General features: G+C 38.8%; 1 protein-coding gene across 2 annotated transcripts in view; it reads right to left on the reverse strand.

Annotated features, from left to right (window-relative positions):
- Positions 1–13,274, reverse strand: part of SDK1 (sidekick cell adhesion molecule 1) — a 405,082-nt gene that overhangs the window by 145,091 nt on the left and 246,717 nt on the right. For both annotated transcript variants that reach the window (XM_054080680.1, XM_054080679.1), the window contains exon 8: positions 4,990–5,073. In XM_054080680.1, coding sequence (XP_053936655.1) covers positions 4,990–5,073 — 84 coding nt within the window. The remainder of the gene's footprint in view (positions 1–4,989; positions 5,074–13,274) is intronic.

Consider the following 13,274-nt stretch of genomic DNA (forward strand, 5'->3'; position numbering starts at 1 on the left):
TATCAGTTAAAACCTCAGCACTTCACATTCCCTAGTAATAAGGTAAGGAACTGTAGATTTAAATTCAGGAGTGAGTGAAATTTGCCCCAAGAGGGAGAAGCAGGGTCTCACAGAAGCATTACGGGTGGGATGTCACTGATGAACGGAGCATTTGCAGATAACGAATTTCACTGCAACCCTGGCAATGACGTACAGTTTCCAGAGCAAAAGCGCTACGGCAAGATCTATATTATCATTTTAAAAATCCCAAAGATAAATACTATTGTATTATACTTTCATTCATATCTTCTCTCACTGTACTTATTCTCTTTAAAAAAAAAAAAAAAAGGCTATATTAACTTCTGGAAAGAATGTACAAACAATGTATGGAATGATTGAAAAACAACATTCAATTGCTGCTGCTACTTTTACAAACATGTATCATTTACTCCAATCACCTCGGATGCTTTTGTTCTGCTGATAAAATAAAATGTACTCATAATCTAGAATGTAATCATCTCAGGAAGAAATCCTCTATGTAGAGTGCACCGTCTGTCAGAGAATAAACGTAGTGTAGTAGCTTGCAATAGGCATAATTTAAATTTCATACAACAGCCCATATACAGAATTAGTGTAAATTTCAATGTTCAGAATTCTCGGTAAGAGTGTTATTCATCTCTTAAAAATCCTCCTGGGCAAACACAAATTATCACTGAGTAATGAAGAAACAGATGATGCAAAATGGAATAGTTCTGCTGATACTGAGAAGCCTGGAAATGATTTCAAGTTTAAATAATAGCAACTCCATTTTCCTACACATTCGACTTGATACGCACCTAGGAAATAATGAAATCCTGTTTTCAGTACGCTCAAACCTTTAACGTTGGTGTTATTCCGTAAATCCCATTCTACTAACAGTATTAGCAAACTTTCTAATCCTATAATCGCTGTGAGATACACCTTCCTATCACCAACTCAGCTGACAAACTGAATATTACCATCTCTATTTTTCTACATTTCGGTTACGGATATCTTCCTCTACTCAAAGTTGGAGTCGGAATAATAGGATCTTATCTAAGCACTCTGATGCCTGTCAGCAGCATTCATTTGGGCTTTAGTGATCTTGCCAGAGAGATTTGTCTTCCAAGTAGTACACATTTATTTTTTTTTATCGTTTTGCTACGTCTTTGGCTATAAAAACAGTTAAATGCAGCTTGTTTTCTTCTCCCTCTTCGTACCCCACAGCCTTTCTTCTCCCCACAGCCCCAAATAAATTTTAATTCTTTTCCTCTCTAAACAATTCTGGTGAAAAAATGATGAACAGAAGAAAACACTTTGAAGACCTTTTGGGCTACAGCTTTCCAGGGAGTAGCAGTCCTACCTTACTGTTTGAAAGATGAGAGTGGCCAAAAAGACTAGTAATAATAAATAAAATAAGCTTATTTCCCTGCACGTATGCAGCACTATCCATTTTTCACAGACAAATTAATCTAGTGCTATGGAGGAAAAGGGAGGGCAGGAGACAGACTCTGGTTCTGGCTTTGCCACTTTCTCTGTAACCTTGGGCAAATAATTTATGCAATTTGAGGCTCCAGTTCCCCATCTGTGGAACAGATGCTTGACTCTTTGCCAAATTTAACTTACTTAAGAACCTGGATAAAAGACTTGAAATATTCACTGTCATTTTTGTTATTTTTTTTTTATAGCCTTCTCCAGGTCCCCGTGGGCTGCTGGGGAATCCCAAAAGCATCCTTCCATCTACTTGTCTAAACAGGTAGAACTAAAGCCCAATTAAGTGCAGTCCCCAGACACCACCACTGCTGTCTGCAGCTCTAAACTTCCTATAAGCAAATAAGAAAAAGCATTTAAAAGAAACCCACTGAAAATGCAGGCAGCACCAGCGACTGCTGAAAGATATACAGCAGAGCACGGTTACTGCGCAGTCTGAAACTCCATTACAGGGAAGTATAAAGCTCGCCTGTGCAAGCTGCAATTTTATTTACAGCTAATCTCTGCTTATACTGCAAAATTAATCTGTCTCTCACACATTCAAAGTGCACCAAGACTTGGCAAATGGGCTTTATGCACAGAACTTAACGGGGCTGCGGGAAATGCAATCTGTCTTCCTATTCGGAGCAAAGGTACAGGGCAGTTTTGCACTTCCCCGAGGGCTTTATTCTAGCTCCTGGCCTGGAGCAGGGAGGCAGCACTTCACTTACCCTCTTTCTGAATACCAGCAATTGCCAGATTTGTGCAATAACGGATCGAGATCCCTCTATGTTCTATACTAGTACCTGCCACTTTCAAGTCTGTGTTATATATACTCAGCAAAATAATCCATGTGAAGATAGGTTTCCACGCTCCCGTATGATGTTCATCAGCAAATTAGATGTGCACTGGAATAGTTCAGCAGAAATAAATTATTTTCTGTAGTAAAGGTTCTCATACCTCCAACAAAACCTCAACTACTGAGAATGTTTATAATTGCCCTATTAATGCCCTTGGGAGCTAAACTGCTCAAAGGAAGAGCCAAGGTGAAAGAATGAGTTAGAAGTCAACAACTTCTCTCACTGATTGATTACTCCAAGTTTCAGGTTTGGTTTTGGTTTTTTTTTTCTTTTTTTTTTTGTAATGTATGAAAAACTTTTGAGACAGCAGATAGGACTTTTTTAGTGACAGCGAGACAGTCTGGAGATTTGTCAGATAGCTGTGTAGGATTAAAACACTTCTTTCGATCCAATTTCTCTAATGGTATAACACTTTTAATTCAGCTACTTGAAAATCTTCTCCAATAAAAAAAGCCAATATGTTTGTCATACCACATGCTGGAACAGTTGGTGGCACATGGCCAGGATAAATGTCTACCTAGTCACTTTTCTTGCCTTTGAAATTGTCTTGTCTTGGACGCTTAGGCACAAAATGCAAGAACAGCCCAAGGACAAAATGCTATTTCCACCTTCTCAGCTCCAGTAACCTGTGCTTTAGCTATTTCCTGCGCCAGAGGCTGCAAACACACAGCTCTATTTAATACTCCTTACCGGATTTTTGTCCCAGAACTTTTGTTTGGTTTCCTAAATTATTTTTATTTCTGAACTTCACTACTGCCTGGACTCAGGACCTTCACAGTTTGTTTCATGAAAAAGTACTCTCTTGCATTTATTAAACATCTCCTACCTGAAAATTTAGCTGTGTCTCTCCTTTACTTCTTGCACTAAGCAATACAGAACCATCTTCTGCTCACACTCCCATACGGCACCTACCCTTCAGTCATCTCTTTCACAAACTGTTCCAGTCAATTTAATGTTTCGTTATTCAAAACCCATGGTAGACCTCTCATTATACCATTTCTAATTTTCAGTATCTTTTCCAGCTTTTCTACATCCCTCTCTTCATCAGAGCGGTTAGAATTGTGTGAAGTATTCGAGATGTGGGTGCTGCCCCAGCGATTCATACAGCAGCATTCTCTTATTTTTCTTATTTCTTATTTCTTATTTTTTTATTTTTCTTATTACTTATTTTTTTTTTTCTATTCTTTTCTTCCAAGTACCGAATATTTTGAGCCGCGGCTTGGCACTGAACTGGTATTTTCAGAAGAAATATCTTTTCTGGATAGTAATGAGTAATTTAATTTCTTTCAATAATTTTGCCTGCCGTTTTATTGTCTAGTCAGTTCAAGTCTTCAGAACCTTCTGCAACTCTCTGGCAGCCAGTTTTAATGTTGGTTATCTTGAATAATTTTATATGATCAGCAAATATTATCATCTTACTATTCATACTCTTTTTCCAGGACATTTCCGAGTCTGTTGAACAGCACAGGTTCCAGCAGAGATTCCTGGAGAACTCCACTGGAAACAGATCCTGCTGTGTTTCTTTTAAAAATCTATTAATTAATAAGAAGACCTCATCTCTTCTAACCTGATCGCTTCATTTCTATAACATCCTTTTCATAAGAGACCTAATCAAGGGCTTCTGAAATTCTAAATCAACCAGAGTACCCTTGCACACATTTGTTTATCACACAAACATATTTGCAAAGCTCCCGTCTAAAAAGGCACTGTTGACTCTTTCCTACACAGAGCATAAAAATGCTTAAATCATAGTGAAAATAGTGTAATCATGCAATAAAGAATCTCTTTATTGGCTCTGACTTGAAGAAAGAACCCATTCAAAGAAGCTGTTGGTTAGGTTTGGGTGGTTTTTTTAATCAAGGTTGTGTACTTTTTACCTAAGGATCTCATGGCATTTTTGTGTGTGTTGCTTGTTAAACTCAGCATCAGGAAAGTGAGGTAACAAAAAGTTCAGTCACATGCCAAAGTCACGTAGCAATTCAGTGACGCAGACAAATTGGCTCTAATCACAAGACTACAATGCTGGAATAGGAGGAATAGTGCTGGAATAGGAGGGCCTTCTATTTCTTTGGAACTAAATCTTAAAAACCGTTGCGGTTTGGGTGGAATTCCAAACATTTAAAGCCTTGTATGTTATTAAAACACCTGTCAATTAAAACCTGCCTGTAATAGTCCTCCTGCAGAATTCTTAACTTCACTTAAATGTCAAGAGTTACTGACATTTCTATTCAGTATAAAAGATCTATAATTTTGAGACAAAAAAAAAAGGACATTCGATTTTTTTTTTTAAATATTCACTGCATTGCAAACGATGGGTTCCAAACCCACAATTTCACCTCAGCTACTTTTCTGGCTCCACATAGGAATGTCTGTTACACAGCAACGACTACGAAGCAAAAGCAGACTACCAGAGCGAAAGAACGGGAAGGTGCCCTGCCTGTCCTACTGATAAACTGGAATGCGCCGGCACTACTTGTATCTAAACTAAACTACAAGGACTGCACTGCACAGTTTTCCAAGGGCAAAGGCCATCCCTCTACCTTGTACACGCAGCTGTGATAGCTCGTGATAATGCAAAACATTTAAAGTTGATACAAGATGCTTTCTTAGGTACAGGATAGACATATATCTCCCATCCAAGCTGGAACACATCTGCACTCACCCATTGCCTGGCAGAGGATGTCCACATCTTTCTCCATTTCAGCCAAAATCACACTCTCCGGCTCGGCCGTAAAATACGGTGGTTCTGTCAAAAGGGGAAAAGAAACAAAATCAAACAAACAAAGCCACCGGAAAGTGAAAAACAGGTGTTGATTTAAAGATACTAATCATATAATGCCTCCACATGCATTGTATTTAATAGTGTGTTACAGAATAGTTTGTCGAAGTGTGTCTCTATTTGGAGTTGCTTTTTTGGTAATAAAAGCATCATAAAGAGGCCAACAATATTTTGTTATTCTGAGTATGAATTCTAAAGGGTCAAGTCAATTTAAGGTATGATTTAGGGGCTTGCACTGCAAATTAATACTCAAAGCAGGGGCAACTTTTCGTTTTATAGGTATGAATCACGGAACATTTAAATCCGTCTTTCAGAAAGGCCCTCCCGAGAGGTTTATAAAGGTTTATATTTACAACATAGCCTTTTATAGGACAGTTTGCTTCAGTATCTGAACTAAATTCTACCTCGTGAAGGCATGAAGCATTTCAAATGAAGTGCCATAGCATGTCAGAGCGCCAGGATCAGACAGCAGCATAATTAAAAAAGTATGTTCTCAACTGTTTTATTTCTTGAAAGTAAACAGATTTGATGCTTTAATTGAAGTTATAGTAACAATCATAAAAATCCACACTTTATCATTAGGACTAAAGAAAAGATATTAGACATTTAATTAAACAAAGACAAGATTCCAGAAATGGTAGAGTAAGCTGTCGTGCAACTCTCTCTTCTACGCAGCATAAAATTGAAGAGCATCGAGTCAAAGTCCCACAGGCATTAAGGTTGCAGTGATTATCATGGTAACTGAAAACTGTCATAGTCTGTTCAATGCAATTATCATCTGAGTACTGTTTTTAGAAGCATTTTATTTGATTATAACTAGAGTTCTATTGTAGCACAGACAAATTCACTGCTGAGTTTTAGAAATACAGAAAAGGCAATATAAGTAATTTGTGAGAACAAGTTATTTGTATTTCTATTTTAAGGAGATCAAGTACGTTCAAAAGAAATGTTGTAAGCTACAACAAGGTCCAAGGTCATCCGAAATGACCTTTTCTCAAGGTCACCTCTTCACCAACCACGGTTGAAAACCAGACGCATGGTTTGTATTCTTGATAGGACATTAGTACTTTCACAAATAAAACAAAAATCACCTAATTTTATCCTGATAAATCTTATTTCTCCTGCTACTGCCTGTAGTATAGTAAGCGTTGCTGTCGTTTCACAGTGATGACGTGACACGCCAGCAGGTACACATCAGTAAGCACCAAATTAGAATGCAAAATCCCCTTTCCCAGCACTCCTTCCCACTAACTATAATAAAATACTTGCTTGAGTGTACAGAACTGGGGTCTCATTTGAGCACCAATGGATATTACGCTTCAGTATTCATTCCAAATAAAGTCAATCAATATTAGTCTTCAAAATCCTGTGCAGAGGAGGAGGTGAGGTTGCAAAACAGCCTGGAATACTCATTTACCCAGCAAAACCAATAAAACAATCTATCTGATTTATTATATTCTAATAATATACACGTGTTAACATTATTGATCCTCACTGCCTAAATATAAAGCTATTAATAAACATGCATAATAACTTGTGATTTATTGCACATGATCTCATGCATTAATCTAAATGACAAATTGAAAAGCTGAATATGTAATTGAAATTCACTGATGGTACAGTTTGACACATTTGATGAACCAAGTTGATGAGTCCTCTGCAGTTCATCTAAGTCCCTGTTTTAACTCTGAGTACACTCGTACTTCTCATATCATCCTCCAAGTCTTGTCTGATGATATCCTTGCGCTCCACTTCCCAGAATTTTATCTTTTAAATTCAAAACTTCTAGCCTAGCCTCCTTACTTCTTTATGCGCCTGTCTGTGGACACCCAAATAAGCGTCCATCTCAAAATAAAATCCAAATCTTTCATTCTGTGGCAATTTAATGTGATCATGAGGTGAGGCAAAGGGAGAAGGTGGCCAAAGTAGCGCAGGAACAAGACAGCATCCAGACACATAACCCACATCCAGACATTCACTTCTAACTTTGGGCTCCTTCTACGGGCGTCTCTTCAGTTAGTGAGGTTCAAATGTACTTTCTTCCCATTAGGGAGTTCCAAATGCACATTTTCCACTCTTCCTTTTAGAAGGCACTCTGACCTTAATGAGCCAATTTCTAAACTTGGCAGCCTCCAGCTCTCAGCTCTCAAACTCTCTCCCGTATCAGAAACATATTCACACACCGGTGATAAATTTGCAGATTTATCTTCCAACATGGGCCTGCGGTCCAGCTGCAAAGCACTAAATGTGACCGCGAAGATGCTAATGGTTCCGTGACCATTGCTTATGCACCGCTTTGATGCAATTTCTGCAGTTACACTTGACATATTTATACAGTCTGCTTTCCCAGTGTCTCTCCCAAAATCCTGTCCTACAATCTGTGCTCCTTCCCTTAAATCCCATACAGGCTGTTTTTGCCACCCTCAAAAAAACTTATTACATTAAGAGATGCTTAGGTGAGCAGGTATCAAGCAATGAATTACCTGACAAGGAACATGAAGTCAGTGACAACTGTCACTTAGGAAAAGCAACTGTGATGTTATAAAAGGAAGATTCACATCAGCTTTTTTTGAAAGAAGCAGGGAGAAACAGGAGCAGACAGGACAGAAGAATGGCAGAAGCAGCAGAAAGAAGCAACCTAAAGGCCACACACAGCTCCCAGAGGACTTTCCAGGTGAAGCTGTGCCAAAAGACATGATTTCCAGTCTTCATCAGGCCCAGACCCACCTTTTCCCTTACAGCAAAGCCCACCAAACTCAATTTTCACAGCCACTGAAGCTGCTGGAAACCCTGCCAAATGCTACAATCGACACAGAGGGGTTGAGAGGCTGAGGCGATAACTGCCCACGATCTTACTCTTGTAAAATAATCAGAGATGCAGAAAACCTTCCAGAAGCAACCTTACAATGTACTGATTATTAGCTACCTGCTTCTGTTGCCTGGTGTTAAAGATAAGCCTGGACAGGAAACCAACACTAATTCCCTAGGGAATTCTGGAAGATCTAGCATACCAGAAGGACAACAGTGCTGTGGCATCCCAAATCTAATATACATTAGTCTTGGTGGTTAAAGGTATGAATCAGAGCAGTATTTGTGTAGGTACACTCCTACGGCTTTGAAGGAAGTGCAACAGTGACTTCCATACAAGTTGTTCTTCTTTTCCACATGTGTGTCTTAAACCAGCAACACGGATGATCCTTTGCGGTGAGGGACTCCAACAGAACTCCGACAGTGGAATAAACAGCTCTAGGTACAGTGCTAGACAATCAAAATCTAGGCTCTCTGCTTTTCAGACGAGTCATACGATTCATCTGCACATCAGGTGTGTGCCCGAGGGCCGGTTGGCCCAGCATAAATCCTAAGTGAAATATCCAGGGTATCCAAATTTGGGTGCTGTGCTTGACCTGGTGAATAACTATCAGAAAGACCATAAAAATGCAGCAATATTTATAGGGGTCAGATGGCATTCTGAAGGAGCATTCTGGCTGTCTGTATATATCACTCCATTGCATATGTATAAGGCTTGGTTTGAATCACAGAGTATGAATTTGAACATTTATCGTTGTAGGCAATAATCATGTGTTGGAATTTAATATGTGTAGCGAAATTACAATGTCTTCCAAACTATATAACATGTCAGACACAAGCCCCCAGACATGGCAATTTCTAGGAATGACAGTAGTCTCTTGGTATTAGGTCAAACATTTAAAATTTTTTTAAATTATAGAATCACAATAGTTAGAATAGGAAAGGACCCATTACACCCAGTTCACCCTGCTGGCAGTGCAACGTGCCATGCAATGAGAGGGGTCACATCTTGGATCAGACTGAAAGAAACAGATACTCTATTGTTCAGACATTGTATTGGTGTTTGACTGATCTTAACTAAAAGGGCAAGAACAAGCAAAGAGGAAAAAGAATATCTGAATATAAATGCATGATTTAATAGTTGAGGGTTTCAGGGTTTTTTTGCTCTACAGACATCATTGAAAAGATAGCCTCCCTGCAAAGCCCTTGGGAGCCTGCAAAATTTGCAACTGTTCTAACTTCCCCCATGCAGAGTTACATGGTCACTGATTTTAACATTCAAAAGATAGCAGTCAGCATCCATTACGTACCCTTCAAGCTGCATTGGAGATGTGTGACCTAATCCTAGATACATACATGAAAGTCAGAAAGAACAGAGAAAGCCCCAGGGGCTCCTCCAAAGCTGAAACTCCTGCGTCACTCAGAAATTCAGGACTGTATATTTAAAGAGGAAAATTGAGCCTCAAACATGGAAGCCTTTCTCTAGCGTAACCATAAACTAATTTATTTGGTGAAAATCCTGAAAATAAAGAGGAACTGGAAACTTGAGGTCCCCCTGCAGGCACGAAGTCCATAACTCCACACAGTAGATCAGACTGTCCATGCTGGGAGAGAAGTCACACTGTACAACAGGTTCCTTGAAGCAGGATTTTCCTTTGCATGAATATCAGGTTAAAACAGAGAGACATGAAAAAGTACTCTGTGTCTTATTCCTACCCCTACTGCAAGCTGCAGTCTGTGTGTTCTAAAATCTTATAGCAGCACAGGGAACACATCTGTTTGCAGAACCGAAAGAAGGGGGATTTCTCTCAAATGTCAGAGACAACTGGACTTCCCAGAAGTCCCATTACTTCACTTTGGTGTTGGCCGTGCATACATTTGCAGTCAAGGCAACACATCTGCATCCATCTCAAGAACCTCCTCTGATTTATCAAGCCTCAGAAAGTCAACTTTTCCCTGCTGAAACTTAGGCAAGCCCAAATATGTTTTATATTACTGTTTTCCTGATAAATCTTATTCCTTCCGAACACACAGCACATGAACACAGTTATCATGGCCTTTTCTTAAGCACAATACATGAAGAACACAATCACCGTTGAAAAATTCTTTCCTCTGCTTTCAGGACACCAGTTGTAGCGTTTCAAAGTGTTCAAGCTAGAGCCACGAGAGCTATTGTTTCCAGAGGTCTGAGCACAAGGTCAGTAGCAGAGGAAAATAACTTCTCTTCTGGCAGTTATAGATGTTCAATGCCAAGTCATGAACAATGCCAATGCACAAAGGCGGCCCTTTGGCATCTCTGCACTTCACCTGGAGAAGCACAGAGAAGGAACTACTCTGTAGTTCATCACAGCCCCAGACAGGTGGGCCCTCCACACTAACAATAATTTTTCTGGTGTGTTCCTGAATCCCATGAAGCTGTATCCATACCCGATGAGAAACAGAGCAGCCTTTAAGAGAGACACAGACCTACAACACTCCCTTATTGTCCCATTTTCAGAAAGAAATTTATCCAGCTGGGATATAGAAGTTCTGGCTAGGAAACACCAACATGAGAATAATATGTCTATTAAGGTAGTTCTTCCAGGCACAAAAATGCTCCAGAAAGAATGGAAGCCCTCCACTGTGATTCTACTTTATTCCACCCTGCTCCTTTGGACAGAAAGGCAACTTCTTTGCTACGCCAAAACTGCAACACAGAGGTAATGATGGTAGAAACAGGCAGTGAAAGGTTACCAAAGTCCCTGTAAAAATATTAACTCCAAAGCTTCCCTTAGAGTCAACAGTCTAGCGCGTAGCACCAATTTTAATGGTATTTCCTTCTGCCTTTTGTTAGAACTTCAACACTCAGTTGTGTGCAACACCTCATCATACCACGCTGTTCTTTCTAATTGCTTTCAGATTTTGCTTTAACTGTATCTGATTTAAAGAGCAGTATGGCTTTCGTGTAGTGGAAGGGTTTCATTCCTCATTCTCTTAAGCTTCTGAAACTCATAATTTTCCATAAAACTACCACTTAAAAAATAACTATTGTAATTTGTCGCTAACAGAACTTGTAGAAATGGAGAAAAAGAATTTAAGATTAGCTCAGTTTTCAAATTCCTCATGAGAAGACTCCTTAAATTACTTAATCCTCAAACTGTGAGTGATAAAACAAATGTGCTCTTATCTAATCTGCAACAAATCTTTCCCAAACTGTTACTCTGCCAACTGAGGAACATGCTACCCTTTAAAAATTTATAACAACTGCAGCTAATAAAACCAGGGTTTGGAACCATCTCGGTTTATCTTTGCTGGAACAATATGAAGATGTCAGAAAGCTTTTGCCACATTCAGAAGAAAATTGCAGTGCAGCACAACTAAATTATTTTCTTCCTGTTTACGCAATATTACCTTGTTACATTAGAAATTCATTTTTCAAATATTACTGTGATTTTAATTTACGAACTGAGATTTACTCTCAGAATTACTCACAAAAATATCAAGATAATATTGTAGATCACAAATAATAATTTGAACTGAGTACACACCTTTGTACTAAATTCCACTGCCTCCTAATACAGCTCTTGTCACCATCTGAGCCCACACTCAAGCTGTGCGACTTTTCTTAGCTGGGAAAGGCAAGGACTGATATATTTGTGATACCTTTGATGCATCTTTTTGTCACTATCCCAATTCTACCTGTTAATAGCAACATATTTTTTCTATTAATTCACAAAAGCTCTCATTATCATACTACCAAGGGGCTGTATTTCATTTATCCCAATCGTTCTAGAAAAAAAAAACCCTTCTATTAATTAAATTTCCTTTCTCTGTTAGTTAAGAGCCTTTATTAAGTCTACACTATGCTATTCTCCCAAGAAGTACAGCTCATTATCACCATGTACACGCTACAGATATTTTATGCATGCAAACAGACAAGCGTACTTGATTCTCAGTAAGTACTACTTCACTAGACTATGACGGATACACCACAAAAATTCTTAGCTTCCAATCTTGTCTGCACTTTCCTCTAGAACCCATCCCCTGACTAATTAAATGACGGCCAGATCCATCTAAGATTTCTAAGGCTGAATATAAGTTATGCGTTAACTACCAGTCCTTTGATTTGGCTTCCTGTTTAGAATTAGAAATCCATCCTGCAGCTCAAGAAACTCATAAATAAAGAAATCTATCAGGCTTTGCTGACACTTTGAGTAAACACCTGCAACTGAAGTGTCTTGTTCCATCAGAAAGAAATAAAAGTAATTGGTAACCAATTTGTTTCTGCTTTCTTTCATCTGCTTGTTCTTATCTACAGGCCTTTTCATAACTTCATTCCCTGACAGCCCCCTAAAACTGGATAAGAAATAAATAAAACATTTAAAAATAGGAGAGCAGATAAGCTACTGAAGAAAGGCAGCAGTGCTAGTTTAATATGATTCCCCAATGATTATTTCTCAGTTTTATTGTAACTGTATTTAAGAATCTTTAACTGAGAGGCTGCTTTAAGTATTGCATTAGGCTGGATCTGACAGCACAGCAGCAAAGTTAAACTAGTTACAATAAAATCTTACGAACAAGGAAGAGTTTAAACAAAACCCATAAATAAGTGAAATCTGTCTCTGCTTCTTAAAGGGAAGGGAATCTGCGAGGTAATAATTCTAAGAAACAGAGTACAAAGAAAAGACTGGAACCAAACCTCATCTAGTTGGTAATAAATGTAATAAAGACACAGTGCTTCAAGTGAACCTGGAACAGAGCTTTGTAAAGAGAAGAGCTGTTTTCTCATTTAGCACGAACTACTGTAAATTGCTTTAGTAGAATACAGACCATACAGCAGTCTTTAAAATTGTATTATCAGAAGGCTACAAGAGCATACAGAATTGTGCACGAATTCCCTCTGCAATGCACTACAGAAATGCATGTGCATGAATTCTGATCAGGGCTGAGACCTGTGTCATCGCCAGAGCCATAACCCTATCAGGACACTTGCACAGTTATCACCAGGACTATTACATAAAAGCTAGGCTTTACAAAAACATCTCTGCCTTAAAATATCGAATTGTCTCTTATTCTAAAAGTCCTAAAAAACCCCTACATTGTGTGTCATGTGCTAATTTGCGTTATTGTATCAGGATATGACACGTACGGTAAGGTTCATTTCCAAATGACAACCTCCTTGCTACAGCAAAACTCTAACACAGAGTGATGGGGGAAACCATCAGAGAAAGGGCACCAATGCTCTTTTAAAAATATTAAGTCCAAAGCTTCCCTTGGAGTCAACAGTCTGGCACGTAGCACTGATTTTAATTGTATTTCCTTCTCCCTTTTGTTACTCAGTAATGGTATCTCGCCTGCCTGTGTGCTCGGGAATGTCCTTG

Source organism: Cuculus canorus, chromosome 15 (genome assembly GCF_017976375.1).
Source record: "Cuculus canorus isolate bCucCan1 chromosome 15, bCucCan1.pri, whole genome shotgun sequence".
In the NCBI taxonomy this organism is placed as follows: domain Eukaryota; kingdom Metazoa; phylum Chordata; class Aves; order Cuculiformes; family Cuculidae; genus Cuculus; species Cuculus canorus.